At 58.0% G+C, this 27065-nt stretch overlaps 2 protein-coding genes across 7 annotated transcripts; one reads left to right on the top strand and one right to left on the bottom strand.

Moving 5' to 3' along the window:
• On the bottom strand, nucleotides 1–27049 carry OBSL1 (obscurin like 1). 6 transcript variants are annotated; one of them, XM_029933717.1, is made up of 21 exons: nucleotides 25981–27049; nucleotides 23340–23609; nucleotides 23004–23255; nucleotides 22536–22838; nucleotides 22099–22395; nucleotides 20578–20850; nucleotides 19154–19426; nucleotides 18153–18425; nucleotides 15011–15283; nucleotides 14017–14292; nucleotides 13646–13939; nucleotides 13184–13459; nucleotides 12314–12583; nucleotides 11916–12188; nucleotides 10644–10910; nucleotides 9685–9797; nucleotides 8976–9132; nucleotides 8658–8819; nucleotides 8238–8342; nucleotides 7672–7941; nucleotides 1–73 (listed from the first exon to the last, which is right to left on the bottom strand). In XM_029933717.1, exons 1-21 carry the CDS (start codon nucleotides 26990–26992, stop codon nucleotides 30–32), a joined length of 5733 nt encoding a protein of 1910 aa, XP_029789577.1. In that variant the 5' UTR covers nucleotides 26993–27049; the 3' UTR covers nucleotides 1–29. The 6 variants fall into 6 exon arrangements, with proteins under 6 accessions (XP_029789577.1, XP_029789579.1, XP_029789582.1 ...); XM_029933718.1 differs by lacking the exon at nucleotides 1–73 and adding an exon at nucleotides 6830–6964; XM_029933719.1 differs by lacking the exon at nucleotides 13184–13459 and having other exon boundaries at nucleotides 25981–27048.
• TMEM198 (transmembrane protein 198) lies at nucleotides 244–6691 on the top strand. Its single transcript, XM_029933727.1, has 5 exons — nucleotides 244–603; nucleotides 906–1110; nucleotides 3595–4170; nucleotides 5205–5407; nucleotides 5777–6691. Exons 2-5 carry the CDS (start codon nucleotides 945–947, stop codon nucleotides 5912–5914), a joined length of 1083 nt encoding a protein of 360 aa, XP_029789587.1. The 5' UTR covers nucleotides 244–603; nucleotides 906–944; the 3' UTR covers nucleotides 5915–6691.
• Nucleotides 27050–27065: the final 16 nt, after the last annotated feature.

The following is a 27065-nucleotide window of genomic DNA, read 5'->3' as shown; positions in this document are numbered from 1 at the left end:
CTCAGCCCCGGCCACCGCTGTCCGACGTGTCACTGCGAGGTCTCCGCCCCCGGGGTGGGGTCTCGGGCTCCAGCTACCGGAGACGGAGGAGAAGGGGGAGGTTAAAGGGGAAGCATCCCCGGAAGTGCCCCCTCCTCGGTGCCGGTGAGGGAAACGCCGGAGGCGGAGTCCCTGCCTCCCCCGGCGTGGTTGGTGCGTCCCGGGTGACGTCAGAAGCAGCCCGCCCCTGCCTGGATGGTGCGCCCTGAGTGACGTCAGGAGCAGAGGCCGGAGCTGTCCATCAGCACCAAAGGCCGCGGGCGGGCTCAGGGCATGGGGCCGCGGCTCCGGGGCAGCCCAAGCCCCTGCTCCTGCTCCTTTCCCTTCCCCAGGCCCAGCCTGAGTCCCCGGACTCCGCGGCACTGGAGTGCCAGCCGGTGTTGGAGGCGGAGCAGCGACGCCGCCGCACAGAGAACGGTCCCTTCGGCCCAGCAGCCCCCTTCCCGGCACAGCGGACTTTTCCCGGACCCCAGTCAGCTGGGGACTCTGGCGCTTCGCAACCCCGCACCCTCCGGCCCCCGCACAGCCTCTTTCGCTCAGAAGCTCAGGTCGCCTCCAGCCCAGGTAGATCTTGGACAATCCCAGATTTAGCCGCCCACAGAGGAGTCTCCTGGCCACCTCCTTATCGGAGCACACTGCCCTCCTCTTCCCCCAACCAGGGTCCCTTTTAACTTCTACATCTAAGCCTCCTTTAGCCAGGCACTTTTGTTTCCCTTTGTCTTTTGCCCCACTTCAGAGATGCTCCCAGAGCTGGGCATCACTCCTTTGTCCACTGGTGTCCTTGCCTAATTCTCCCATTCCCATTCTTGCCCCCATCCTGGTGGAGACCCAGAACTCCTCCTTGACCCCAACTTACTCTCTGTCAGGCTGACCTGGGAGGGTGACTCCCTTCCATTCCCAGCACTATGCCAGGAACTGTGGCAACACTACGGTTCCAGCTGCTGCCCCCCGAGCCAGATGATGCCTTCTGGGGTGCACCCTGTGAGCAGCCCCTGGAGCGCAGGTACCAGGCACTGCCGGCCCTCGTCTGCATCATGTGCTGTCTGTTTGGAGTCGTCTACTGCTTCTTCGGTGAGACCCCTATCTCATCCCTCACCTGGGCTCCCCACTGTTTCCCAAATTATTTTTCTAGGTGCCGCAAATCTTCTCTAGAACACCACCACCACCATCACCATCACCACCACCACCACCACCATCACCATGAATAACTATCTTTCTTTTCTCTTTCTTTCATCCCACACATGTTCATGGATCACTAGATGCTAGCTCCTAAAAAACATAGGTTTTAAAATTAGGAATGCTTGAATTTGAAACTGGCTCTGCACATTACTGATTGTGATACCTTGGCACATTCACTTATCTGAGCCTCCGTTTTCCCATCTGAACTGTGGGAACAATGATATTTGTCGCATATAGGGTTGTTGGGAATATAGTAGACACTCAATAAATAATAGCTATTGTGGTGAAGATGTGTTTGAGTCACTGTGCTAGGTAGGCATGGAAAAACATTTAGCAGGGTAATTGAATGTGGTCCCTTACCACATAGCATATTGTCTGATAGGGGAGAGACTTCTGGAACATTCACACCTGTAATACATGTTAGAGTGGGCTAGATAGTAGTCACATACATGGAGATAGCTGTGGTAATCAGGGCTGCTGTGAACAGTTGTATAGGATGGGCACTGCACAAAGGAGTTCAATTGAATTGGCAACTGAGGTTGAAATCCAGCCCATGGTCCATTTGCCAAACTCTAGGCCTTGGCACAAGGCTGCTTTACCTAGAGGAAGACATGACTTTTTCTAATTTGCACAAAGGTGCCAGATGGGCTAGTAGAATAAGTACAGCAAGAATTACAGAATTTCAGAGAGGGGAGTGAGCTCCATGGGCTTGGGGCCCAAGGGAAGCCTTCAGGAGAAGCATTATAGGCAGTTGGAAGAAGTACAATGGAAGCACGGAGGTCTGGATTCCAGGCTGGGCAGAGGTGCCTGCCGTGAGACTAGTTCTGCAGCCTTTATACCTCCCCCAAGAATGGCTGTGTAGTAGGCAAGGATGGAAGCCGATGGTCCCTCCTCTTCCACCCCCAAACTCTAAGCTGAACAAGGGCAGAACGAGCAAGAGGGAGTGCCCTTCTAAGGGTTTAGGACACATTCTGGGTCTCTAAGGAGTCTATCACCTCATGCCCTCCACAAGCCATGTCCACTCCCTCTGCAGTTGCTCAAGCAGCCTGACATCCTCTCTCCTGGGCTCCTCTGCCACCTTGCCTCCCTTGGATGCCCTTATTCCCAGGCTCTTGGACTCCGAGCCTTGAGTATGCCCTTCTCCTCTATCTGACCCCAGAGCCTCTTGGACTCTGATGCTTCCCCTCATTCCTAAAACTGAATCTCCTCTTTTTTTTTTTTAAGTTTATTTATTCTTGAAAGAGAAAGAGAGAGAGAGACAGAGAGAGAATGTGTGCATGAGCAGGGGAGAAGGGCAGAGGGAGAGAGAGAATCCTAAACAGGCTTCATGTTCAGCACGGAGCCTGACACAGGGATCTCATGATCTCGAGATCACAGCCTGAGCCAAAATCAAGAGTTAGATACTTAACCTACAGAGCCACCCAGGCACCTCCTGATTCTTTTTATGAACTTTCTCTTTGGTGCACCCGACCACTTGACCTCCATCTCTGACTTCCATCTTCCCAACTATTCAATATCTACAAGTCCCTCACCCTTCCAGTTCCCCTTAAAGGGAATAACTTCCATTTTTCTGAAACTCTATGACCACTGGTGCCCCTATAACCCTCTTGGACATTCTATGGCCCTAGTGATCCCCGGCTGCCTCCAGTTATCTCATTGCCTTCCATCCCTCTGTCTCCCTCTATTACTCCATTAACACTTTGATCTGTGTGATGCCATTGTCTGCCCATCCCCATAATCTCCTATTTCTGTGGCCTTAATATTACCCTCTCTCAGAAACCCTTCAACATTCTCAATGATTCCATGTCTGTTAATTCCCCTACTTGCAATGAGCTCCTCTTCTGGAACCCCTCCCCAGTAACCCTGCTTTTCCATTCTCTTTGTACTTTTCTACTACTGTTCTATCTCTGAAGCCTTGGGACCCCTTACAGACCTTATTTTTCTGAACCTGTGTGACCCTCATCTCTCAAGTTCTTTCTGACTTCTAAATACCTCATGTCTCTGGATAATCCCTCCCAAGGACCCAGTGAGACTATAGCTGATCACCTTGTGACCTCAAATGACCTATCTCTCTGACCTCTATGATTCCAAGGACCCTAATGACCCTATCACTGATTCACTCTTGACTCCAATGGTTTATCTGACCTTCAAAGACCCAATGCTCATCTCAGTAACTCTTATCTCTCTGCTTTCCTAGTGACTCCCAATGACCAGTCCCATCACTGATGCCTTCAGGACCCCCATAACCCCCAAGATTCTGATCTTAGTGTCCTGCTCCTGGTTCCCTTGTGATTCCACATCCCCAACCCCTCTGATCCCCTGCCTGGAGCCCGGTGACCTCGGGTTGGCCCCTCACTAGCCCTTGTTCCCTTCCAGGTTACCGCTGCTTCAAGGCAGTGCTCTTCCTCACTGGGCTGCTGTTTGGCTCGGTGGTCATCTTCCTGCTGTGCTACCGAGAGCGGGTGCTGGAGACGCAGCTGAGTGCCGGGGCAAGTGCAGGCATCGCCCTGGGCATTGGGCTGCTCTGCGGGCTGGTGGCCATGCTGGTGCGCAGCGTGGGCCTCTTCCTGGTCGGGCTGCTGCTAGGTCTGCTGCTCGCTGCTGCCACCCTGCTGGGCTCCGCACCCTACTACCAGCCAGGCTCCGTGTGGGGCCCCCTGGGGCTGCTGCTGGGGGGCGGCCTACTCTGTGCCCTGCTCACACTGCGGTGGCCACGACCACTCACCACCTTGGCCACCGCCGTGACTGGTGCTGCGCTCATTGCCACTGCCGCTGACTACTTTGCCGAGCTGCTGCTGCTGGGGCGTTACGCGGTGGAGCGACTGCGTGCAGCCCCAGTACCCCCTCTCTGCTGGCGGAGCTGGGCCCTGCTGGCACTCTGGCCCCTGCTCAGCCTGATGGGCGTTCTGGTGCAGTGGCGGGTGACGGCCGAGCGGGACTCCCACACGGAAGGTGAGAGGGTGTAGGCCAGGGTGGGTGAGAGAGAAATGAGTGGCCAAGGATGAGTGGGGGGACTGAGCAAATGGGGCACGGGGGAAGGAGCTGTACACACTAGCAGCCAAAGGCCTCAGTAGGATTAGAGAGCTGACTGGCTCAGGGTCTGGGAAGACGGGACCTCAGCTCCACCGTTCATTCTGCAACAAGGTATGGGGCAGTGGCTCTGTGGCAAGCCCATTTCAGGCACAGGGGATCCGACAGAAAAGGGCCCTGCACTCATAGGGTTGCATTCGGGTGGAGGGAGACAGACAACAGAATGCATACAAATTAGACAGTTCCAGCTCTGGAATGATACGAAAGAAATATGCAGGGCAATATAAACAAGTGACCTACAGATGCTGTTATGGATAGAGTGGTCAAGGAAGACCGCTTGGAAGAGGTGACATTTAAGTAGAATGCTCAAGGATAACAGGACACATGCAAAGAGCTAGAAAAGAGGGAGTGGGGAGGGCAGGTCCCCAGAAAGGGCTTGGCTTGCTGAGGAAGTAGGCTGCAGGGTGGTGGGTGAGGCCTACCAACTGTGCGAGCCCCATGGGCCATGATTAGGCCACTGGATTTTACCAGGAGGGCAATGGGATGCTATTGCAGGTTTAAAGCAGGGGGTGGATAGAATCTCATTTAGTGTTTGGGATGCTCATCCTGACTGCTGAGTGTAAGAAACTGTGGAGAGGGGGTGGGCGTGGCAGGGCAGACCAGTAAGAAGGAGGCTGTAGGTGTCCCACTGAGAGATGATGACAGCTGGGTTAGGTGAGTCACCTGAGGCTTGGGATTGGGAAAGGGATGCTGGCTGGAGAGGGAGTACTTAGAAGGCTAGGGCTCCTCCATGTGACTTTCGGAAGAAAAGGACAACTGCAGGAAGGCCCATCTGGGACGTGGGAGATGGGGAAAGGAAGGGGGAGTGGGAGCCCTCAGGGAAGAAGGATCAGGGAGGCTTGGGGGACATGAGGCGCGGGAGCCTGTGAGACCCTTCTCTGCCCACCCCTGCACAGTGGTCATCAGCCGGCAGCGACGACGTGTGCAGCTGATGCGGATTCGACAGCAGGAGGAGCGCAAGGAGAAGCGGAGGAAGAAGAGACCCCCTCGAGCACCCCCCAGAGGCCCCCGGGCTCCTCCAAGACCCGGGCCCCCTGACCCGGCTTATCGGCGCAGGCCGGTGCCCATCAAACGCTTCAATGGAGATGTCCTCTCCCCGGTGAGCAGCCTGGGCCCCTCCACCCCGAATGGGGGAGAAAGGAGGTGCTGCAGACTCTGTCCAACAGGACTGGGCCATCCCCAGAGGCCGATCCCTATCTAGAGGGCCTAGCATTTGTCACCATTGTAACCACTGTGCAAAGAACACAACGGGTCCAGCTCTAGGATTGGGGAAAAGGTGTCCCGAGTAGGAATTTTAATGAGGTATAGAATGGGTAGGGTCTCAGGCTATGACTACCGATCCCAGTGAGGTCCTGGGCCCATGGCATTCTGGGGTGCCTTAGGCTGTGGCGGGCAGGAAGAGGGCATCCCCTGAGGTGGCTTCCAGGGCAGGATTTCCGCACTTACACCCGTGTTCACGCTCCCACAGAGCTACATCCAGAGCTTCCGGGACCGGCAGACGGGGAGCTCACTGAGCTCCTTCATGGCCTCGCCCACGGACACGGACTACGAGTATGGGTCTCGGGGGCCGCTGACGGCCTGTTCGGGGCCCCCTGTGCGGGTATAGCAGGACGACTGCTCCTGCCTGCCTAGACTCTGTGGTCACCAGCTCTGCCAGCTTGGGGAGACCTGCTGGGCCGCCACCCAGCCTGCCTGGCCCTGTGGCTGCTGGCTGTCCCTCTCCCCACCCTGAAGAGGGCCTGCCTGGCTACCGGAAGAAAGAACTTGTCTCAGGCTGGGCCTGGCCTAAGGGGAAAGCCTCCTCCCAAGCTCCACAGGGGCTCTTGAGGGATGCGGGGTGTGAACCCTATTGGGGTGTGCTCAGGGTTGTGAGTGTGTCGCCTGTGTGTGTGTGTGTGTGTGTGTATGTGTGTATGAGGGGTGGGCTTGAGGGGACACTGGGATCCTTGCCTTAGATTTCTGACTGGGGGCGGGGGGGCTTCTCCAAGGTTGGCCCTGCCTCCTTCCCCACTGCTGGGGTCCCACAGGCCACTCTCCTGCATGTCCAACTGGAGGAGGCCTGGCTTCCTCCCCCATCACTCCACCTCCCAACCAGACTCATCTAAGGCTTCTTGTCCTTGTCCATGGGGCAAATGGCAGCACGCCTCCCCCTGGTCCCCTGTCTTCTGCAAAGCCACCAGCCTGAGGGCAGTGGCAGGGGAGGAGGTTGGGGGTGCTGCTCTGGGCTGGGTTAGGGAGAGGGGCTGGGGGAAGGGGCTTAAATGCACGGTGCATGTCTGGTGTCTGTCACGCCACCTTGGACACCTCATGCTTCTGTCTCCCCTCACCCCACCCTGTTTTACATATTTTATAAACGTGCCAAACCGTGTGGCTTCTGCCAGGAGTGGTGGTGGTGGTCTTCAGTGGCTGGCACTTTCATGGGCCAAACTGCAAGTGCTGCAGCTCTTGGTGTCCCGTGTCACTTACTACACAGAGGCTCCAGGAAAGTTCCTCCCCTCCTACACCACACGGAGAGCCAGGGAAAAGGACTGCACCACTTTATTGTCTCCCAACACCTGTGGTTCCCCTGCCTCCCCACCCCTGCCCAGGGTACGGGCACACGCCTTCCAAGCTGTCCGTGGGCACCTGCCTGGCCTGGTTCCGTCCTCCTAGCTACCTGCAGAGGAATGACTCGGCGTGGGGCTGTGGAGCCAGTGGGTACCACTGTCCTTTCCCCTGGCAGAGCCTGGGCACCCACGCAGGAAAAGCTGGGTCCTCACCCTCTGCCCCACCCTTTCTGGGCCTCTGTCTGTGGGGGCAGGAGAATGGGAGTCAGCCCCCAGTTAGGGATGGGAAATGCAGGAATGTAGGTGGGGGTGAGGCATCTCCGTGGAAGTGGAAGGGGATGAGACTAGCTGAAGAACCCTCTTCTCAGACCCACGTGGACTGGCCGAGATGGGCAGAAGCTGGCTGGGCAGAGAGCAGGAAGGGGGTGAGGGAAGGTGGGACACACACCAGGGGCTATTAGGTAGGAAGGAGAGGAACTAGGATACAAATGGGGCATCCAAGAGAGACAGACACAGTCCAGAGGCAGGAGAGAGTGAGAAGCCTGGACAGGAAAGGGCATAGAAAGGTAGGAAAGGGCATAGAAAGGTGGGAACGGCTGACCCTCAGATGGTTCCTGTAGAGAACACAGGGCTCCCTCCTCTCAGCCCTCAGCCCCTCCCCTGCTCCCCACCTCCAACACACCCCAGAACCAGCTGGCCATCCCAAGTCCTGGAAAACCTCTGGTGGGTGTGTCTCGGCCCACCAGCTCCCTGGCGACCCCTCGTGTCTGGCCAGCCGGCCTGCCCCTCTGACCTCTGCCCGGTCAGCTTCACTCACCCTCTACCAGCAACCGGGTGTGGGCGCTGTCCTGGCCGGCCTGGCAGCAGTAGGTGCCCTGGTCCTCAGGTCTCACGTCATGGATGACCAGGCTGTGGGTGGGGCCGTGGCTGCGCAGCTCATACTTGTCTCCCGGGCACAGCTCGACCCCCTCCCGCAACCAGCACACGTGGCCCCCCGAGCGGGACACGGTCACCTCCAGCACCGCCTTGCGGCCGACCAGAACCGTCTTCTCTCGAGGGGGGCGGCGGCACATCTGGAGAGGCAGTGCTGGGGGTGAGGACGAGGGCTTAAGTTAATAGGAACACGCAGGGCCCCCAGGAGGAAAGACGCATCTTCCCTCTCCCTGCAGGCTCCACTTCTGGTCTCATATATCTAAGGATCCTCTGTACCCTTAACCCAAAGTCTTCTCCTCCCCAGGAAACGCACTGCCCTCTGTGACCCGCCCCAGGAGAGTCCCTCGAGGAAGGGAGGTGGGGAGGCAGTGTTCCCAGGACCAGCCGCCAGCCTGCCAGTCCCGAGGGGAGGTGATGCCGACCCCCAAACGTTCCTCCCCAGTTGCTTACCCTCCACCTCCAGCTGAGCCACGGACTGGGCGGGTCCCGCCTGGAAGCGGACCTCACCGGCGTCCTCCGGGCGCAGCTCGCTCAGCACCAGAACGTGTTTCTTCCCTGGGGGTGAGGGAGGCGCTAGCGAGGCCGGAGCCACCAAAGGGGAGGGTTCGGGGAGGAAGGTGGGCCGGAATAGGTCCCCGGGTCGGTTTGGACTCGGCAAATGTGCGCTGGGGGCGGAATTGCGGGTAAAGAGGAGTGGTCCAAGACCGATGGCTCAGAGGTGGGGACAGGGGAAATACCGGGCCAAGGTTCTTAGGGCTGTGGGGCGGGGCTCACCCGAGCCAGAGGCGGGGCTTATCCTAATAGGGCGGGGTTTGCACAAGTCAGGGGCGGGGCAGCCAGGGGCCAGAGTGGGGAGAAAGTCCGCCAGACCTTCCTGTCGGATGCGGACGCGGCCTCCGGGTCTGAGCGGACGGCCTCCGAGCTCCCAGCTCCCGGTGGTCTCTACTTCCGACACGGTGCACTCGAACGTGGCGCCGTCGCCTTCGCGGGCGCTAACCGCCCGGAGCTCGGAGAGCACCGACACGACGCGCTCTGGGGCGGAGCCGGGGGCGTGAGGCGGGGGCGGGGCCCGCTCACGCCCACACTCCTCCCTGCTCCCGGGAGGCACCGGAATCTGTCCGCCGCAAGTCCGGTCCGCAGCCCCCGCGCCCACAGCAGTGCCCAGTCCGGGCGGCGCCCGGTACCCACCGCGCACAGTCAGGCGGGCGGGCCTGGCGCGAGCCGTCCCCACTGCACAGCTGTAGGTCCCGGCGTCCAAGGGGTCGCAGCGCCGCAGCTGGAGAAGGCGACGCGTGCCGAGGGCCTGGAGCCTGAGCCGAGGGCTGGGGGTGAGCGGGCGCCCGTCCTAGGACGAGATTTACAGAGGGTCTGGGCGAATTCAGTGGGACACAGGCAGCCTCGGCCCCGGGAGAGGGCGGCGCACTCTGTTGAAGTTAAGCGGTTTGAAGCAGCATTTATGCCTGTCTGTGCCCCCAGTTTGGGATCTGGCTGTCCTGAGTCTTCCGAGCCTCGCCAGGAGCCTCACTGGGAAGGTGCCACCCTTGGGGATGTTAGGGCTGAAAAGGGGCGCCCATGGGCACTGGAAGCCAAAAATCCTGTATCGATCTATCTGGACATGAGCATGGGTTCCAGAATAAGGCGATCCTGGATTCAAATATGGCTAGGCTACTTTTGTCTGCCCTTGGGCAGTATCACCCCACTGGGCTTCAGGCTCCTTAGAGATAATGGGGAGCCAGCAAAATCTACTTCGTAGGGCTGTAAGGGTAAGGATTAGAAGGTTAAACGTAAAGTAAATCTGAGCACAGTGCCAGGCACTTCTGTTCAATGAGAATTAGTTGTTTCTCTTTGGGCCATTATTATTACGTCGTTAGGATGCCAAGATGGGATGGGTTCTGACCTTTTCCCAGGTGACATCAGCCAAGGCCTGAGAAAGCTCACACTCCAATGTAGCTGTGTCTCCCTCGGTCACCTCTAGGTCCTGTGGCCCCCTCACAATGGTCACGGGGGCCTCTGAGAGTGGGAGAAGGAAGACACATTTGGGCACAAGGGTCAGTGGTGGACACATTTAGGGAAGGTGCTCAGTGAAAGCCACTCGTGGAGGGGGGAATGTACTGGAACACAAGTGGTCCAAGTGGGATGCTAGTCAGTGGAGGACACAACAGGGCCACTGGGGTCAATGGGACAAGAGTGGCCAGCTGGGGTATCATATTTTAAATCGGCCAGGGTGGGGGGACATGCTGGAGTTAGACCAGCATGGGGAACAAAGCAGGGATACCGGTGGAGTCACCTATTGGCAAGCATGGTCAGTGAGGACCACACTTTGCTGGAATGGACAGGTGACACTGGCCATTGGGAGATATGATGGGTTCAGAGGAGCAATGGGGGGACTCCAGAGCAGGTGTGGTCAGTGGAAAATGCAGTGGGTAGTAAAATGGGAGTCACCGAGTTGCTAGTCGAGTCATCCGCAGGCAGTCAGTGGGTCACTGGGACTCCAGTGGTCAGAAGGGCACACTCAGGAAGGCAGGTGTGGTCAGTGGGAACACACACAGAGTGGCCAGTGGGGCCCTGGTCAGGCAGGCAGACAATAGGGACCACACAGGCACAGGCACGCTCACAGTGGCATGGTTAATGTTTTGCAGGGGCCGGAAGGCGAGTGGAGTCACGCTGGGTCTGCTCGTGAGTGGAGTCATGCTGGGTCTGCTCGGTCAGAGGAGACACACTCAAGCAGGGCAGTCTCGGGGGCCACACAAGGCCAAAGAGCCAGGGGAGTCAGTGCGGGGGACCACACAGGGTGGCGGATCAGTGGAATCACACCCCAGGCCGTCAGCAAGCAAGCAGTGGTCCCAGAACGCACACCTCTCACGGTGAGTCTGGCTGCACAGCGCAGGGAGTCCGCCGTGAAGGAGATGCAGCCTGAGTCGGCCAGGCCCAGGCCGCTGAGCACCAGGCGGTGAGTGTGGCTCTCTGCATGCATGTGGCACTTGGGCCCCGGCTGCAGTCGGACTCCTCCTCGGGCCCACTCCCCAGTCACACCCTCCTGGGACAGCTCCAGCTGGAAGGTGGCGCTGCCCCCCTCAGTAATGGTCACATCCTCCAGAGGCCGCAGCACCCTCAGCTGCCTTGCTAATGGGGGGAGATGGGGAAGAGAGGGAGGATGATGGCCTCCGGCTGTGGGCAGGGGTTTTGAGGGTTCACACAGCCCTTGGCCCTGCCTGTACCACCCTTAACACCTAACCTAAAGCCCTGCAGAAGGAAGCCTGAGCCACGGTCAGGGAGAAAGGAGCACAGAAGGCCAACTGGGTGGGGTCAGTGGGGGAGGGGGGGGCTTCGAAGAGGGCATATGTGAAGGAAATAAGTTGTGACTAGAGGGCTGAAGAGTCTGGGTGAGGGGTGCTGGGACACTGGAAGGAGCACAGGAACCGGAGTCAGACACACTGCAATTAGACCCTAGCTCTGCCACATGGTTTGTGTGCAGTGTGACCTTTGGCAAACTGCTCGACCTCTCTGGGCCTTAGTTTCTCCAACTGTACAGGGTGAATAGTATTAAGACATGGATTTATTGTGATTAAATGAATGAAATAAATTAGAAGAGACTACATAGCAGCAGCAGCAACCATTTCCCAAGCTCTGTGTGGGCATTTTTCATGTTATCTCAGCTAATGTTTCCAAAGACCCTTGAAGTACGGATCTGCCCCATTCTTAAGACTTAGCTCAGAGAGATAAGTAACATGCATGAGGTCTTGCAGTTAATAGAAAGCTCTGGCTTGGGGCAGGGAGGCTGGTTGCTATTTGCCAAATGGGCCTGTGTACCCCAGGGCACGGGACTGAGGGACCCACACGGCAAGTGTTTCCGGAGGATAATATTTATGGTTATAGCAAAGCCAACTGGGACATATGAAATGGAATGCAAAATCCGCACAGATTTCTAGAGTCGATAGAAAACACTAGAAAATGAAAAGTTTTGCTTTGGGCAGGCTGCTTCAGGTCACACTTCCGGAGGCCAGCCAGGGCTGACTTGCCTCCAAGCGAGGGGCACTTTGGTGTGGGGGGTCTAAGGGGCCCTGGGCCAGCCAGGAAAGGCTGTGCCACGGGGCGGTGTGATGTGTTAGGAGAAGACAGGGCACTCACGCCTCACGCTGAGCCTGGCCAGGGTGCGATCGTGGTGGCTCTCGCAGCCATAGGTGCCCTGGTCAGCCAGGACGACGCCGTGGATGAAGAGGCGGTAGATGTGGCCGTCCTGGGCCACGGACACTCGAGAGTCATGGGGTAAGGGCTCCCCACCTCGCACCCAGCGCACGACGCCCGCTGCGCCCACGCGACCGGTCTCCACTTCGAGGCACACGTCCTGCCCTTCCTCTGCTCGCACATCCTGCAGCCGCCGGAGGAACAGCAGCTCCGTTTCTGGGGAGGAAGGGGGCAAGGGTCACCCTCTGCCTGTCCCTGGGCAGAGGGACATGGCTGCTGGGGCCAGGGTTGGGAGGACAGGTACAGGAGACAAGACCGCTGCATCCCCCTCCAGACCGAACCTCGAACGTGGAGCCGGGCACTTGTGGCTGTGCCCCCTGCTCGGGCGGTCACGGTCCCTGCATCGTCCAGCTGACAGCATCGCACCGTCAGCGTGCGGCTTGACCCATTCTGGGCCATCTCTAGCTGGGGGCCTGGAGTGACGACGGCCCCATTGCGTAGCCAGGTGACATCAGCGTCTGGTGGGGAGACCTCACACCGGAAGGTGGCGTCATCGCCCTCATGGACGGTTAGTGGTGTCAGCTCCGAGACCAGCTTTGCCAGGGGTGGTTCTGGGGGATGGGGCAAGGCAGTGACGGGGGGTGGTTCATTCCCTCTCCCTTCTTTCCATCCTCTCCTGGGGTACAGGTCCTCATCTCCCAGTTATTTGAAAGACCTTTGCTGAGGACCACCAGGGTGTCTCAGAGGACAAGACTCCAGCTCCCTGCTGCCCCTAGCTATGTCCTCTCAACCCGGCCTGGCTCCCTACTTCTCTGACTCCCTAATAGATAATTTACCATGGACCCTATTTATCTCATTGAACTGTCACAACACCCCTATAAGACCAGCACCATCCACTGCCACCCCCAGCCTTCAGAGCTGGGGCTCAGAGAGGTGAAGAAGCAACATGCCAGTGTCACACACTACTGACAAGTGGAACCCAGATTGGAACTCAGGTGGGCTGACCCCAATGCCCCTGCTTTTAGCCACTGAGTTATGCCTCCTCCTATATAGAAGAGTCCCGAACCCTCATCCAAGTCCTAGTTGTGCATGCACTGGTTAGAGTCAGAGGCAGCAAGGAGGCGGTCGGAGGATGTAGGAGTCCCAGAGTGGTGCAGAGGTGTGGTCTTTGGGGTGACAGGGCCCACAGGGAGTGAGGGGTGCACTGTTACCTTCCACGCTGACGAGGAAGATGCGGCTGTCCTGGGGCGTGTCGCACAGGTACTCCCCAGCGTCCCAGCTCCGTGCCCCCCGCACCCGCAGCACCTGCCTGGCCCCGGCCTGCTCCAGCTGCACCCGCCCCTGGCTCGCCAGTCGCTCCCCGTCCTTGTACCAGCGCACAGGGGCCCCAGGCCCGGAGAGGCGCACCGCCAGCTCTAGGTCCCCGCCTGGGGTGCTGCGAACCCTCGTCTGGGCTGCCTCGGGGGCCACCACCCGCACGGGGGGCTCTGTGGGGTCAGAGCTGGGGGTCATTGGGTGGAGGTGAGGCCCGAGGGCTGCGGGGAGGGCAGTGGGAAGTGAGATACGGAAGAGGCGGGTGAGGGATGGACAAGGCATGCTAGAGAGGCGGGGAAGCTCATACGGGTCGGGTCTGAGGGTGCGACTCTCAGGCTTCCGGCCCAGGCCATACTTACCAGCCACTTGGACGGTGAAGCTGAGGCTGGGGGCCCCCGGGGCTATCCGGGGTGTGGCCCGGCAGGTGTAGAGGCCTGCGTGGGCCAGGTCTGCAGCCCGGATACAGAGGGTGCGGCGGGGGCCCTCAGCGTGGAGCTCCAGGCCCTCGCCCTCCTGCACCGGCCTCCCATTGTGGCTCCAGAAGACCAGGGCACTAGCCCGGGACAGTTCGCAGCTCAGCATCACTGGCTCCCCTGGGGCCACACGGAGTGGCGCAGGGGCTGCCTCTGGGGCAAGGAACTGGACGGGGGGCTCTGGACAGAGAGAAGAAGAGCACATCAGCTCAGGCTCACTGCCCTCTCCCGCACCCGGGCTGGCGGGAGGCACCCACCAGCCAGGCTGACGTTGAAGGTGACAGCTTCGTCACGAGTCTCGCACACATACTCCCCGGCGTCCTCAGGCTGGGCGTGGGGCAGGGTCAGGGTGCGAGCCGGCCCCTCAGCCCCCAGCTGCAGTGAGTCTGACACTTCCACCTCCAGCCCGTCTTTGTACCAGCGCACCTGGGACCCGGCAGGGGCCACCTCGCAGCGCAGCTCCACGCGCCCCGGAACCCCGAACTGCAGGTCCAGGGAGCGAGCTGCCGGGTGCACAATCCTCTCTGGCGGGGCTGGCGGACAGAGGGAAAGGTGCTCAGGCCCAGCCAGCAGGCCCCCGCCCGGTCACACTGGCTTCTCAGCACTCTCTCTTTCCAGGGCAGTTCTTGGGGCTGCTATGGCCACCATCTGGGGCACGTACTGCGTGCCCGGTGCTGTGCTGAGCACACGGCAGCTCTTTTCACAGCTTCTCCTGACACTCCCGAGGACGGTGCTGATGTTGGGTTCACTTTACAGATGAGGACTGGAAGCCTCTTTAGAGAAAAGTGATTTGTTCAAGGTCCCATGGATAGAGACAGACCCAGACCAATGTGACCCCAATGCACACCCCCGCTCAGTATGCCCTTTCCCCATTTTGCCTCTGATATACTTATCATCATCTACTGGTTGTCTGTCTATCCTCACCAGAATCCGAACTCCACGAAGACTGGAAGCATTCTTTATTGGCTTGCTACTCTGTCCCTATCTCCAGAACAGTACTGAGCACATAGTAGCTGCTCAATAAATATTTGATGACTGAATGAATGAATGCTCCTAACTGCTGGACTCTCTCTAGTCACTATCATGGCCTGATCTGGGCAAGCCAGGGCTCTCTGATGGCTGAGAACAGGAACCTGGGGAGGGGCAGGCTGTGTGGGGCAGGTGGGGGGGGGGGTCCCTAAGAAGCAGGAAGTGAGGGGGTTGGTGTCTGTCCCTCGGCCTCCTGCCTCTCTAGCTCCCCATGGTGCCCACCTGTGACAGTGACAGTGAAGAAGGCTGAGTCATCTCCAGCGTCACACACGAACTCGCCCCCCTGCTCGGGCTGGGCTGCAGGCAGAACCAGGCGGCGGTGTGGCCCGTCGCTCTCCAGCACCAAGGCCTCACTCTCCTCCACCTCCAGCCCATCCTTGTACCAGCGCACAGGGGCGTCCTCCCGAGATAGCTCACACATCAGCACCACACACTCCAAGCTCACGGCGATCAAGGTCACCTCATCCCGGGGGTATATGATGCGCACTGGGGGCTCTGCAGAATGGGGCAATCACAAACCATCACAAACTCAGGCTCCCTGGCAGTGCGAGGTTCCTGTCGCTCACAATAATAAGAGTGATAACGATAATAATAACAAGGCAAAAGAGGTCCACAGTCTACCCTCTGAAATCCCTGGGGCCAGAGGTGTGAATCCAGAATGTTTCAGATCCCAGAAAAAAAGGTGCATTGATTATACATCACATACCTGCCCCGCTTAGCCCCCACTGGGCAGCCCCCCCTCCCAACCAACCACACTAACATTTCTGCAGAGCAACAGATAGACTTACTCTAAGCAAGTTAATTAAAGAGCGGAAATAGTTTCACAGTAGTCAAGATCAGGTTTTACTGAAATGACTTTGAAGACCAAACTTACAAAAAGACTTTTGATTTTGAGAGATTTTTTGGACTTCAGAATTGCGAATAAGGTTTTGTGGATCTGTAATAGCAAATACTTCTATATTATTTCCTAAGATTCCACGAACAGTCCTAAGCACTTTACACATTAAACCCTCACAGCATTTTATCCCTGGTTTCCAGATAACGAAATTGAGGCAAAGAGTGATTAACCCATCTCTTTAAGGTCACAGCTGGGGACACGTACTCGAGGACTGGAGGAAGAAACACCACCTCAACCACCATCTGTTAAAGGGAGGCTCAGACTCTGCGAGCAGTGGTAGGGTCTGAAAGCCAAGGCTTCTGGAACTCAGTCATGATTTCTGCATCTGTCTGTGCCTAAGAGTTGCCAACACCTGTCTGAGTTCCCTAGGGATGCTAAGTGCTGATTCTGGGAGTCTGTCTCCAACTGCCTCAAAGTGGTCACTCCTCCACAGCAAAGGACCTATGTCAACACTGGTGGTGACTGGTGCACTGAGTCTGAGCCTCCCCATGTTCTCATGCACTCGGACAGTCTTGGAATCTTCTAGTTTCCAAGACACTTTAGAGCTCCTTGAACATGCAGCCCCCTTGTGGCTAAGCTCAGGAACTGCTAGCTTCCCGGTCCCACGATTTTTCCAGCGGTGTGCATGGGCAGAAGTGCTCACCAGCACACACCCAAGTCCTCTGCCTCCACAACCCACCTCCCTAACAGGGCTTGTTCTAGGAGCCTAGGGAACGCAGGTGGGTTCTCCCGGGTACAGCAAGTCTGGTAGATTGCAGAGTGCAGCTGCCTGTGGAGCTGGGGAGGTGACGGGAGCAGTGGAGTGGGGACAAAGTGCTGTGACAGGACTGGGGTGTCTGCACAACTGCAGGACCTCAGCGCGGCATCAGACTTGATTATGCCTGGCCCAAAGCCACGGTGGTGCTTGTGTGAACTTCCCTGTGAACAATCTGGTGTTTTGTGGGGAGGCCAGGTGTGGGCTGAAACATGTGTGGCTGCCATTATGTCTGGCCGGGGCTGGCGTGGGGCTGAAGAGCTTGAAGGGGTCCCTACAGGACAAACCATGCAAGAGAGGCTTCTTTGGCTTTGGGGCTTGTGTGTGCCAGGCTGCACTATGTGGGGTGCAGTGGGTGGTGCAGTGGGTGGGGGGGCACCTAGGTAGCTCAGCCTGGATTGAGGCATCACTGCTGGGGCAGAGGAGAGGACAGGTCAACAAGGCGGTGCCAGTGCAGCTGGCATGGTTCTTCTGTGCCACCCAGAGCTGCCAGGCCCTGCGAACCGCACCCCCCCCCCCCCCGCAGCCACACATCCATACCAGGACTGGCGCTGTGGCCTGCAGCCCCGCGCTGTCCAGCACTGAACCACCGTCACGTTCACAGTCATCCTGTGATTTTCCAGCTTTGAACCTTCTCCGCTCTACCTTCAGCCTGAACCTGACCCCACCTAGCTAACTCGGACCCTGCCCCCAAGTATCCGGTTTAAAGGCACTTCTGCCTGCCGACAAGGTTAGCAGCCCCCCAGCCCCAAGCTCCCTCTGTACCCCTGTCACAACACTGGACAATCCACCTTCTGAGACCCTCTAAAGTGTCTGGCTTTGCTGGGGGCTGTGTGCTCCCAGAGGGAAGTGGGTGTGTCTGTCTGCTTGCTTGGTGGGGGGGAGTGGGGGGAGGAGGGGGGTCCAGAGCCCAGCCCAGGGGCTTGGTGACTGTCTCTCCTGCCTCTCCTGTTCTCTTTCCAGCCCTCTGCTCCTTCACATCACTTGTCACGACATGTCGACTGTATACTTATTTGTGTATTTATTTGCTTAACACAGGGGTCGCAAACTCAAATGCCCCCATGGGCCAGGTAGGAGGTGAGGTGAGTGGCTGAAGCAGTCTGGGGAGAGGCAGAAAGGAAGAGCAGCGGGGGCAGGGCAGGGGAATGGGGGCCCCGCATTATAGGGGGGCAGCTGCTACTCAGCACCAGCTGTTCGTCGCCATGTGGGGAATCGGGACCAGAGCCGCCGGGTCTTCGGCTTTTTCAAGAGGACGCATAACTCCGGATTGTTATGTGAACTGTCCTGACTTTGGTAAGACTCTGCGGGCCAAACAAAACACATCTGTGGGCTGCGTAGGGCCCTACGGGCTGCCCCTTTGCGACCCCTGGTTAACAGCTGCCTCCCCCACTAGACCAGCAGCTCTCCAAGAACAGAGACGGCGCTCGCGTTACCCGGAAGTTACCTGCAATGCCTGGCCCAGGGTCTGGTGGCACCCGGGACGTGCCCAGGAAATGAGCTGGTGGGGCACCACTCTTCCTGGCCCTGGGGCCCGGGAGGAGTCTGCTGACTTGAGAATAGGGGCCCTGGGGTCTTCCGGGCAGCCTTGGTACATGCACCCGCAGCCCCGCCTCCCTCCTCCCCAGTGTGCTAACTAGGGAGTAGGCAGCCAGCTCCTCCAAGGGCTCAGGACTGTCCTCTGGTGACCCCGGGTGGCTGGGGTGTACCCATACCTGTGACAGTGACAGTGAAGGAGGCTGACTCGTCGTCAATTTCACACAAGTACTCGCCGGAGTCCTCGAGCTGGACAGCGGGCAAGACCAGGCGGCGGATGGTGTCTTCCTTCTGCAAGAGCAATGCGGGGCTCTCCACCACCTCGTCACCGTCCTTGGTCCAGCGCACCTCGGCCCATGGCCGGCACAGCTCACAGGTCAGCACCACACGCTCCAAGCGGACGGCTGCCACGTACACCTTGCCGCTGGGGTACACGATCCAAGAGGAGACATCTGCAGGACAGGGACAGTCATAGCTGGGACCTATGTGCCCAGCTGCCCTCCCTGATCCATGCGTGTTCCCTCCTCCTGGAAGCAGGCCACGTGTTGAAGGGAGCCTGCCCACTTACACATAATGCCCAGTGCTCATCACAACAAAAAAAAAAGAGAAAAAAAAGAAAAAAAAAAAGAAGAGAGTCTCCCTTTGGATTAGGTCTCCTGGCTGCTGGGACAGCCACACCCATCTGGAGACACAACTACAGACACCAAAGCACATCACAGGCATGGTGGCACTGTCGGGACCACAGCATCAGCCTTTGCTGTAGAAATGTTTTACAGTGTCTGGGTCGGGGCAGGGACATGTGTAAGGTGGGGCTGGGGAGAGGCAGGTTAGGTGCCCAGGGGGAATCAGGGTCTCCCATATTTGAGATCTCCTGACCCCTCTGGTGTGGGGGCTCACCTGCCCTAGACCCTGACCCCCAGGAAAGCTCTGCATTCCTCAAGGTTCTCCTTCACCAGAGAACGGAAAGGGGCAGAGACTCCCTGACTTGTGGAGCCCGGTCAGTGTTTATGACAACGCATTTCTGGTGGGTGATTGCATCCCAGGATGCAGACCAAGGGGGGCATGCGATCAGGTGGGGGGGTTGGGAGGGTAGAGGGAAGAGGGCCTGGGAACAGTGGCCCGGCGGGGAGAGTGTGACAGCTGCCAGGCGGTGTCACACGGGCCTGCCTTTCCCCCCCACCTGTGATGGTGACGGTGAAGTAGGCACGCTCATCTCCAGCAACGAACTGAAACTCGCCCCCATCAGGGGGCTGGGCAGCAGGCAGCACCAGCCGGTGGTGGGGCCCTTCCTTCTCCAGCACCACGAAGTCACTCTCCTCCACCTCCTGCCCATCCTTGTACCAGCACACAGGCGCATCCTCGCGGTCCACCTCACAGCTCAGCATGACACACTCGGAGGTAATGGCATGCACAAACACGTGCTCCTGGGGGTCCAGGATGTGCACCGGAGGGTCTGGTGGGAAGCAGACAAGACACGGTCACACAGACAAGAGACACACAGGAGACAGTTCCCTCCTCCTGCTGTGCAGGGTGGTCCGGAGAGGTGACATGGGGGCACTGACAGCATGGCAGGTAGGGCAATGCAAACCATGCAGCGCCCTTGTGTTTTATGGGTCCCCAGAGGATTAGGGGTGGCTGGGTGGGAGCATGGGGGGATGGGGAGGCACAGACAGCCTTTGCCTAGGCTGAGAGGAGGTCACTATCATGGGCCACATTGGGGCCAAGCTTGCTGCTGTTTTTACAAGGCAGCCCCTGCAGCATAGGCCCCAGGACAGGCAGGAAGTGGGACAGACTTAGATGCCACCGTGAGACAGCTGCTCTCCACAGTAGTACGTTCCCTGTCGCTGGGGGCATGTAGACCGCAGTTAGAGGACCTCCTTGCAATGGAATTGGAACAGGATGTCCACTCAAAGCGAGATGAGCTGAACCAATGGTTCCCAAGCTGCCCTCCCAGAGTGGGGATCCCTAGGTTCTCCCCTGGATAGTCTGGTGCTGGAGAGCTGGGGGGGCCTGGGAATATGCATTTATAACAAGTTTCCCAGCTGGTTTTGAAGCAGCCAGAACACGGACTGGCTTGAGAACCATGGGACCACTGCACTTAGAGCTTCCCTTTGACCCTGGCTACCTGGGACAGTAGGATAAGCACAGACCTGGGTATGAACCCAGCTATGGTGTTTGTTGGCTGTGTGATGATGGGTAAGTCACATAATCTCTCTGAGCCTCAGTTTCTTGATCTGTGTGTTCGAGCTCTACTGCTTCTCATCTGGTTGTGAAGATTACATGAAATGCTATATATTTGAAACGTCTATAGAATGTTCAGTTCATGGCAGGTGCCCAATAAATGTTAGCAGTCTCTCTCCCTCCCATAATTGGATTTCCTTTCCCCACCCTCTACCTAGCCGAGGGTATGTGGAGGGCAAGGATGCTGGAGGGTGTTGGTGCATGGGAGGATTAAGAAGTACAGAAATAATTTGAAAACATGTCCCCTGGCCCCCTAGGCTCTCCCTGGGAGGGATCCTCAAGCAGGCAGGCCAGGGGCAGGGCTTGCATGGCCCCCGGGAGTCAGCCTCAGCTGCAGGAGCCCAGACCACCATAGTTGCTGACCTCGGACGGTGACGCTGAAGAAGGCTGAGACACCTTCCGTTCTGCACTCAAACTCGCCGCTGTCTTGGACTTTGGCAGCCGGCAGGATTAGGCGGTGTTTGCGCCCATCCATCTTCACCAGCAGCGACTCGCTCTCCTCTACCTCCTGCCCATCCTTGTACCAGCACGCCGGGAAGTCCACCCGAGAGAGCTCACAGGTCAGCATCACCCGCTCTGAGGTCGTGAAGGTCAACGATTCCTTGCCCTGGGGGCTCAGAATGTGCACCGGGCTCTCTGTGTGGGGAGAAGCGTGGGCACAGGCAGTGCCTCATCAGGCTCCAGCTGGGACAGACACCCCTCTCTGGGGCAGAGGGGTGAGTCCATCAGGCCAGACAACCGCTGGGTCAATGCGTTTGTTAGAATTGGAAAAAAAGTTAGTTTTGGGCTTCCACACCAATTCTCAAGGGCAATGCTTTAGTGCACAGAATTCCTAGGGAGTCTACTTAAAATGCAAATTCTTAGACCTGCACAGGCATGCAAGGGCCAGGTGATCTGCATTATAAACCAGCCCTCCCAGCATATCTGATATCAGGGGTCCCAGGTTGCATTCTGAAAATGCTACTCTGGTTATTGGTAGGTACTCTGCTTCCCCTCCTAGGATGCTGGCAGCTGACCGCCTCCAGGCCCTGTGCTTGGCCACTGAGGAATTCCTTGACTGGCCTGAGAAACTCCGGCGACTGTGAGATGGCAAATACCACATGTACCCCGCACTTTCAGATGCCCACCAAGAATCGTCCTCCTCAGGGATGCCTCATTCCCTTCCTTCCCGGTTTCCGCAGGTGGCACAGTGTGATTCCAGAGCCAGACTGCCTGGCTTCATAACCCAGCACCAGCACTCACTAGCTCAGTGACTCTGGAAAAGTCACTTAACCCCTCTGTGACTCAGTTTTTCCATGTGTAAAATGGGCTCACAACGAACCTATCTTGGGTAGCCTGGGTGGCTCAGTTGGTTAAGCAGCTGACTTCGGCTCAGGTCATAGTCTCACAGTTTGTGAGTTCGAGCCCCGTGTCAGGCTCTGGGATGACAGCTCAGAGCCTGGAACCTGCTTGGGACTCTGTGTCTCCCTCTCTCTCTCTCTGCCCCTCCCCGACTTGTGCTCTGTCTTTCTATTAAAAAATAAACATTAAAAAAAACAACAACAGAAGAACCTATCTTATAGGGCTCTTGAGAGAACTGTGTTAATCAATGCAGGTAAAGTGAGTAGGATGGCCCCTAACAGCACAGGAAGTTGCTTTGATACTGTAATTGATTACACGATAGGGCAGGAAGCAGTCAGGGACGAAGGCCCAGGGGCCATGCCTCTAAGATAACAAACGTAAGCCACAAAGCACTCCAGAGAATTTGGCTATGATGCTGATGAAGGTAACAAAGAGTTCCCTATACATTGTACGTGGGTGGAAATTGGCCTTCTGGACCACTGAGCCCTCCATCTGAGCCCACCAAGGACTTCTGCGTCCCCCCTGGTCCCCACCAGCACCAACCTTGGATGGTGAGGGCGGCCGAGTCCTGAACGCCGGGGCAGCTGAAGCCAACCAGGGCCCCGCTGTGCTGGTGTCTGACGGCTTGCAGGAGGAGTCTGTGCTGCGGGCCTTTCTGCTCTATACGGTAGCGCAAGGCCCCAGGCTCCACCTGGCCCTCCGGCTCATTACTCTTGAGCTCTTCCCCGTTAAGGAACCAGGTGCCCTGGATGATGGTGGAAAGATCCAGGGAGAAGACCGCATCTTCCCCGTCGTATACCTGCACATCCTCCAGACCTGCCACCAGGCGAGCTGTGGGCACTGCGATGGGGACAGGGTGCCGCCATCAGAACCAGAGGGCAGGCAGAGGAAAAAGGGTGGCAGGCATAATACATGACGGGGACCAAAGGCTGGGGGAAGGGAGGAGAGAGGACGGGCCGGGTCTGGAGGGACTGACTCACCGAGGTGGGCAGCTCCGTGAAACACGACGTGGGAACTGCGGCCGTGCTCGCTGACCGTGCAGATGCGGAAGCGGTAGTCGCCCTCGGAGGGCACGCAGTCCCCCGGGACCTCCACGGCTCCAGCCTTCTCGATGCTGAAGCACTGGATCCAGTCTTCGGAGCCCACCTCCTGCCGCTCCAGCCGGTAGATGAAGGGCGTCTCAGGGACCGGCTCGGGAGGCTTCCAGGTCAGCAGGACGGTGTTCTTCTGGCCCTTGAACATCTCTGCCAACATGGGGGGTCCTGGGGGGCTGTGCTTGACGCCTGAGACAGAGGCAGGGTTTGCATTCCAGCCCTGCTCCAGCCTCCCGCAGCCCTCCCCACTTGCCTCCGCTCTGCCACCCCAGGCTCTGGCGCCTGGTCACCCTCCTGCCCTGGCCCTGCTGTCCGGCCCTCGCGGAGTCTGCCCACGGGCTTTCCTGCCCTCACATTTGACTCTGAGCAGAGTGGTGGTGCGCGAGTTGCCCAGGCTAAAGGTGACCTCGCCGGCATCTTCTCGGGTGACCCCTGGGAGGACCAGGGCGTGCATGTGGCCAGAGCTGCTCTGACAGATGGTCGGCAGGTCCTCCCCATCACGGCTCCAGCGCCCCTCGACCCCGGCTTCTTGGGTCTCCACCAGCAGCACTGCGTTCTCCCCCTCCAGGACGTCGAGCTTCCGGGGCAGCCGCTTCAGGATGGGCCCTGAGATACGGATGGGAATCCCTCGGCCTGGGGTCTGGGCAGCCACCTGCCTCAGCCTCGGCCTCCTCCCACTGGCCAGCCCACCTTTGACTGTCACGTTGGCCACCGTGCGCACCCGGCCCCGCATCTCGCACAGGTAGACGCCATCGTCATCTGCCTTCAGCCTGTGGATGATGAGGCGCCGGACAGCGCCCTCCTCGATCTGTTCATACTTGCGGCAGGGCAGCAGGCGCTGGTCCTCCCGGAACCAGGCCGTGGGGATGCGGGAGTTGGGCACTTTACACTCCAGCACGGCGATCCCATGCTCCCGGCCCTCCACGTCCTGCAGGGGCCTGGTGAAGCGCAGGCGGGGCTCTGCGGGGAGAGGGGAGATAGAAGAGGGCTCTGGAGAGGGCCAGATCAGGGGAAGGACTCCCTGCATTACCAACTGCCTGAACCCACATCGGCTCCTGCCCTTGTTCTCCCAGGGCCGGCTGGTATTCCGGAATCACAGAACATCCACCAGAAGAGAAGTCAGGTGGCCTAAATTCTCATCTGACCCTGACACTCATCAGCCCCATCACCTCGAGCACGGCCATTTTCGTCATCGTGGGCCTCAGTTTACTGACTTTCAGGCAGAGAAAGGATGGAAAGGCTGGGACCACACTGGTGATTTTATAGCTGTTCCCTGGGATCCCGCAGAGGCACTATACAAATTTTGCAAGGGGCTGAGCTAAATTTCATTTTTGAAGGACTTTAGTCGTTTTCACCTGGCTAGAGCTGGAGCATATAACGCCAAGTGAAATAAATCAGCCAGAGAAAAACAAATATCATATGACCTCACTCATATGTGGAATTTAAGAGACAGAGGAGCAGAGAAAAAAAAAATAAAAAAAAGAGGGAGACAAATCAAGAAACAGACTCTTAACTATAGGGAACAAAGTGATGGTTACCAGAGTGGAGGTAGGTGGGGGGAATAGGGGATGGGGATTAAAGAGTATAATTATCATGATGAAAAAAATAAAAAATAAACAAAATGATTTTTTTAAAAAGCACGATTAAAATGTAAAGAAACAGGGGCGCCTGGGTGGCTCAGTCAGTTGAGTGTCTGACTCTTGATTTTGGATTGGGTCATGGTCTCACGGTTCATGAGTTTGAGCCCTGTGTCAAGCTCTGTGCTGACAGTGTGGAGCCCGCTTGGGATTCTCTCTTCCCCTTCCCCTTCTGGCGCATGAGTACATGCACTCTCTCTCAAAATAAAGAAATAAATATTAAAAGTAGTCATTTTCAGGGGCGCTGGGGTGGCTCTGTCAGTTAAGCAGCCAACTTTGGCTCAGGTCATGATCATGTAGTTTTGACTTCAAGCCGCACATCCACCTCTGTGCTGACAACCCAGAGCCTAGAGCCTGCTTCGGATTTTGTGTCTCCTTCTCTCTCTGCCCCTCCCTACTCTGTCTCTCTCTATCTCTCAAAAATAAATGAAAACTAAAAAAACCAGTCGTTGTCAAAACTGCATTTTACAGGGGCACCTGGGTGGCTCAGTCAGTTAAGCGTCTGACTTCAGCTCAGGTCATGATCTCACGGTTGGTGAGTTCAAGCTCCACATCAGGCTCTGTGCTGACAGTTCACAGCCTGGAGCCTGCTTCAGATTCTACATCTCCCTCTGTCTCTGCCCCTCCTCCGCTCATACTCTTGTCTCTGTCTCTCAAAAATTAATCAATGTTAAAACAATTTTTAAAAACAAAAAACCACATTAAAAAACAAAAAGCACTAGGAATTAAATGACCAGTGGGTTGATCAGGCCGTTGGAGAAGCAGGCTTGTCCTGCACCTCTGGGAAGCTCTGTCTTCCCACTGGGCTTTTCTTTCCTGATGGCGTTAATGTAGTCCGTGCACATCAGACCTCGCCACCAAAACACAGCGTGGCAGGCAGGGCTCAGGAAATTTGCCCACTTTTCTTCCTCTGAGCGGACAAGTTAAGTAATAGCCAGTGAAGGTATAATCCCCCAAGTTGGGAGAAACTCCTGTTCTGGAGAGCTTTACCTTCTAGTGGGAGTTTGGGGTGTTTTTTCCCCTCTGAGTTTTCTGTTTATGAGCAATGTGTCTAATGTTATTAGATACTGTTGGTGACTCAGCTTTGAAATGGAAATTCCTCTCCTTCACCTTCAACTTCTTTTAAACCTGGAGAGCAGTTTCATAAAAGGACATTTTCCCCCCTTCCTCAAGTCTACCTTTGATGTGAATCAGGAGTTTCTCCATGTGTCCTCTGCAGCCAGACTTGCTCCCAGGACTCACAGACTAGACCCAGTTGTGACTGCGGCCTCGTCTTACCCTTGTTCTCTTGGATAGTTATAAATCTGGACCTACAAACGTACACCCGTAAAATGTTCCTTCTATCAGTCTCAGACACTGGGGTCCCCACGTGGGATTTCCACTGAGGGAAGGGAAGTAAAACAAAACGGCTGAAATCCACTACACTAGAAGTGCTCCCTCTTGGTTGGTACATCAATCACTCCGTAAATCGGTTTATCAAAGGTTGCTTTTCCACCTCGGCCTCAGAATCACTTAACAAAGTTTGCTAAGAAGTTCCTGGGTACCCTGGAGACCTACTAAATCCGAATCCCTGGGGGGTAGGGGGTAGGCAGGTAATGGTATGTCATTAGTCGGCCTCCCTCCCGCTACCGGCTCCCGGGCAGCGCTGGAGGCCCCTCCCCAGAGCCTGGACAGCTCCGGGGACGCCGCGGTACCTTTGACGTGCAGCTGCACCGCGCTGAGAGTCTGGCCCGCAGAGTTGCGCGCCGCGCACACGTAGAGCCCGCGGTCCTTGGCCTGGCAGTAGAGCACCTTGAGCACGAAGCCGCCGTCGCGGTCGCGGTACATGAGGCGGCGGCGGTCGGAGAGCAGCGGGCGACCCTCCCAGTGCCATTCGATCTCGGGCTCGGGCTTGCCCATCACGTAGCAGCGGAACTTGGCGTGCTTGCCTTCGTTCACCCAGAAGGTCTTGGGCGCGCACTTGAGCGGCTCCACCACGGGCTTGGGGGCCTCATCGGGGTCCTCGGGCGGGCTCTCGGGTGGCTGGTGCACCTGCAGCAACGCGCCGGCCTGCGCGTGGCCGTGCGCGTTGCGGGCGTGGCACACGTAGACACCCGAGTCCGGCAGCCGCGCCGCCAGGATGCGCAGCGCGAGGCTCGCGCCGGGGCCTCCCTCGGCATGGCCGGGCTCGAGCACGAAGTGGCCACTGTCCCACACTTCGTCCAGGGCCATCCCGTCCTTCTCCCAGTAGAGCTCGGGCGCGGGGAGTCCCCCCACCTGGCATGTCAGCACCACCTGCTCCCCCCGCAGCACCCACTGGGACCGGGGCCCCGCTAGGAACACCGGGGCGCCCTCCCCGGCCCCGGGAGGAGGCAGCGGGCGCTCGGCGGGCTGGGGATCGGGCTCAGAGGCCTGCGGCTCTAGCACGGTGACGGCGGCCGCCGCGTAGGCCTCTCCCGCCGCGTTGCGCGCGCGGCACACGTAGACCCCCGCGTCGGTGGGCAGCGCGCCGCTCAGCAGCAGGCCGTGCTCGGCGCCGTCCACCGGGAAGCTCAGGCGCTCGGAGGCCGCCAGCTGCTGGCCGCCCTTCTCCCACACGACGATGGGCGGCGGCTCCCCCAGGACCACGCACTTGAGCTCGGCCTCGCCGCCACTTACCACCCGCACGGGCCGCGGGAAGCGCAGGAAGCACGGGGGGCTCCCCTGATCCCCCGAGCCCGCCTTCATCGCGGCGGCTGGCCTGCAGCGGCGCGGGGGAAGGGCGGGCGGCGGGCGCTCGGAGGCCGGGGTGGGGTGGGGG

Source organism: Suricata suricatta, chromosome 3 (assembly GCF_006229205.1).
Source record: "Suricata suricatta isolate VVHF042 chromosome 3, meerkat_22Aug2017_6uvM2_HiC, whole genome shotgun sequence".
Lineage (NCBI taxonomy): Eukaryota > Metazoa > Chordata > Mammalia > Carnivora > Herpestidae > Suricata > Suricata suricatta.
The sequence above is the reverse complement of the archived record's forward strand: the minus strand, read 5'-3'. Positions and strand labels throughout refer to the sequence as shown.

What these genes read in the sequence shown, in the direction of transcription:
- TMEM198 (XM_029933727.1), top strand. Translation starts at nt 945, where the DNA reads ATGCCAGGAACTGTGGCAACACTACGGTTCCAGCTGCTGCCCCCCGAG. An exon ending in AGTCGTCTACTGCTTCTTCG is followed by an intron (nt 1,111 to 3,594) that starts GTGAGACCCCTA and finishes GTTCCCTTCCAG; the next exon opens with GTTACCGCTGCTTCAAGGCA. An exon ending in GCGGGACTCCCACACGGAAG is followed by an intron (nt 4,171 to 5,204) that starts GTGAGAGGGTGT and finishes ACCCCTGCACAG; the next exon opens with TGGTCATCAGCCGGCAGCGA.
- OBSL1 (XM_029933717.1), bottom strand. Translation starts at nt 26,992, where the DNA reads ATGAAGGCGGGCTCGGGGGATCAGGGGAGCCCCCCGTGCTTCCTGCGC. An exon ending in CTTCAACGTCAGCCTGGCTG is followed by an intron (nt 13,940 to 14,016) that starts GTGGGTGCCTCC and finishes CTCTCTGTCCAG; the next exon opens with AGCCCCCCGTCCAGTTCCTT. An exon ending in AGCCAGACTCACCGTGAGAG is followed by an intron (nt 9,798 to 10,643) that starts GTGTGCGTTCTG and finishes TCCCACTCTCAG; the next exon opens with AGGCCCCCGTGACCATTGTG.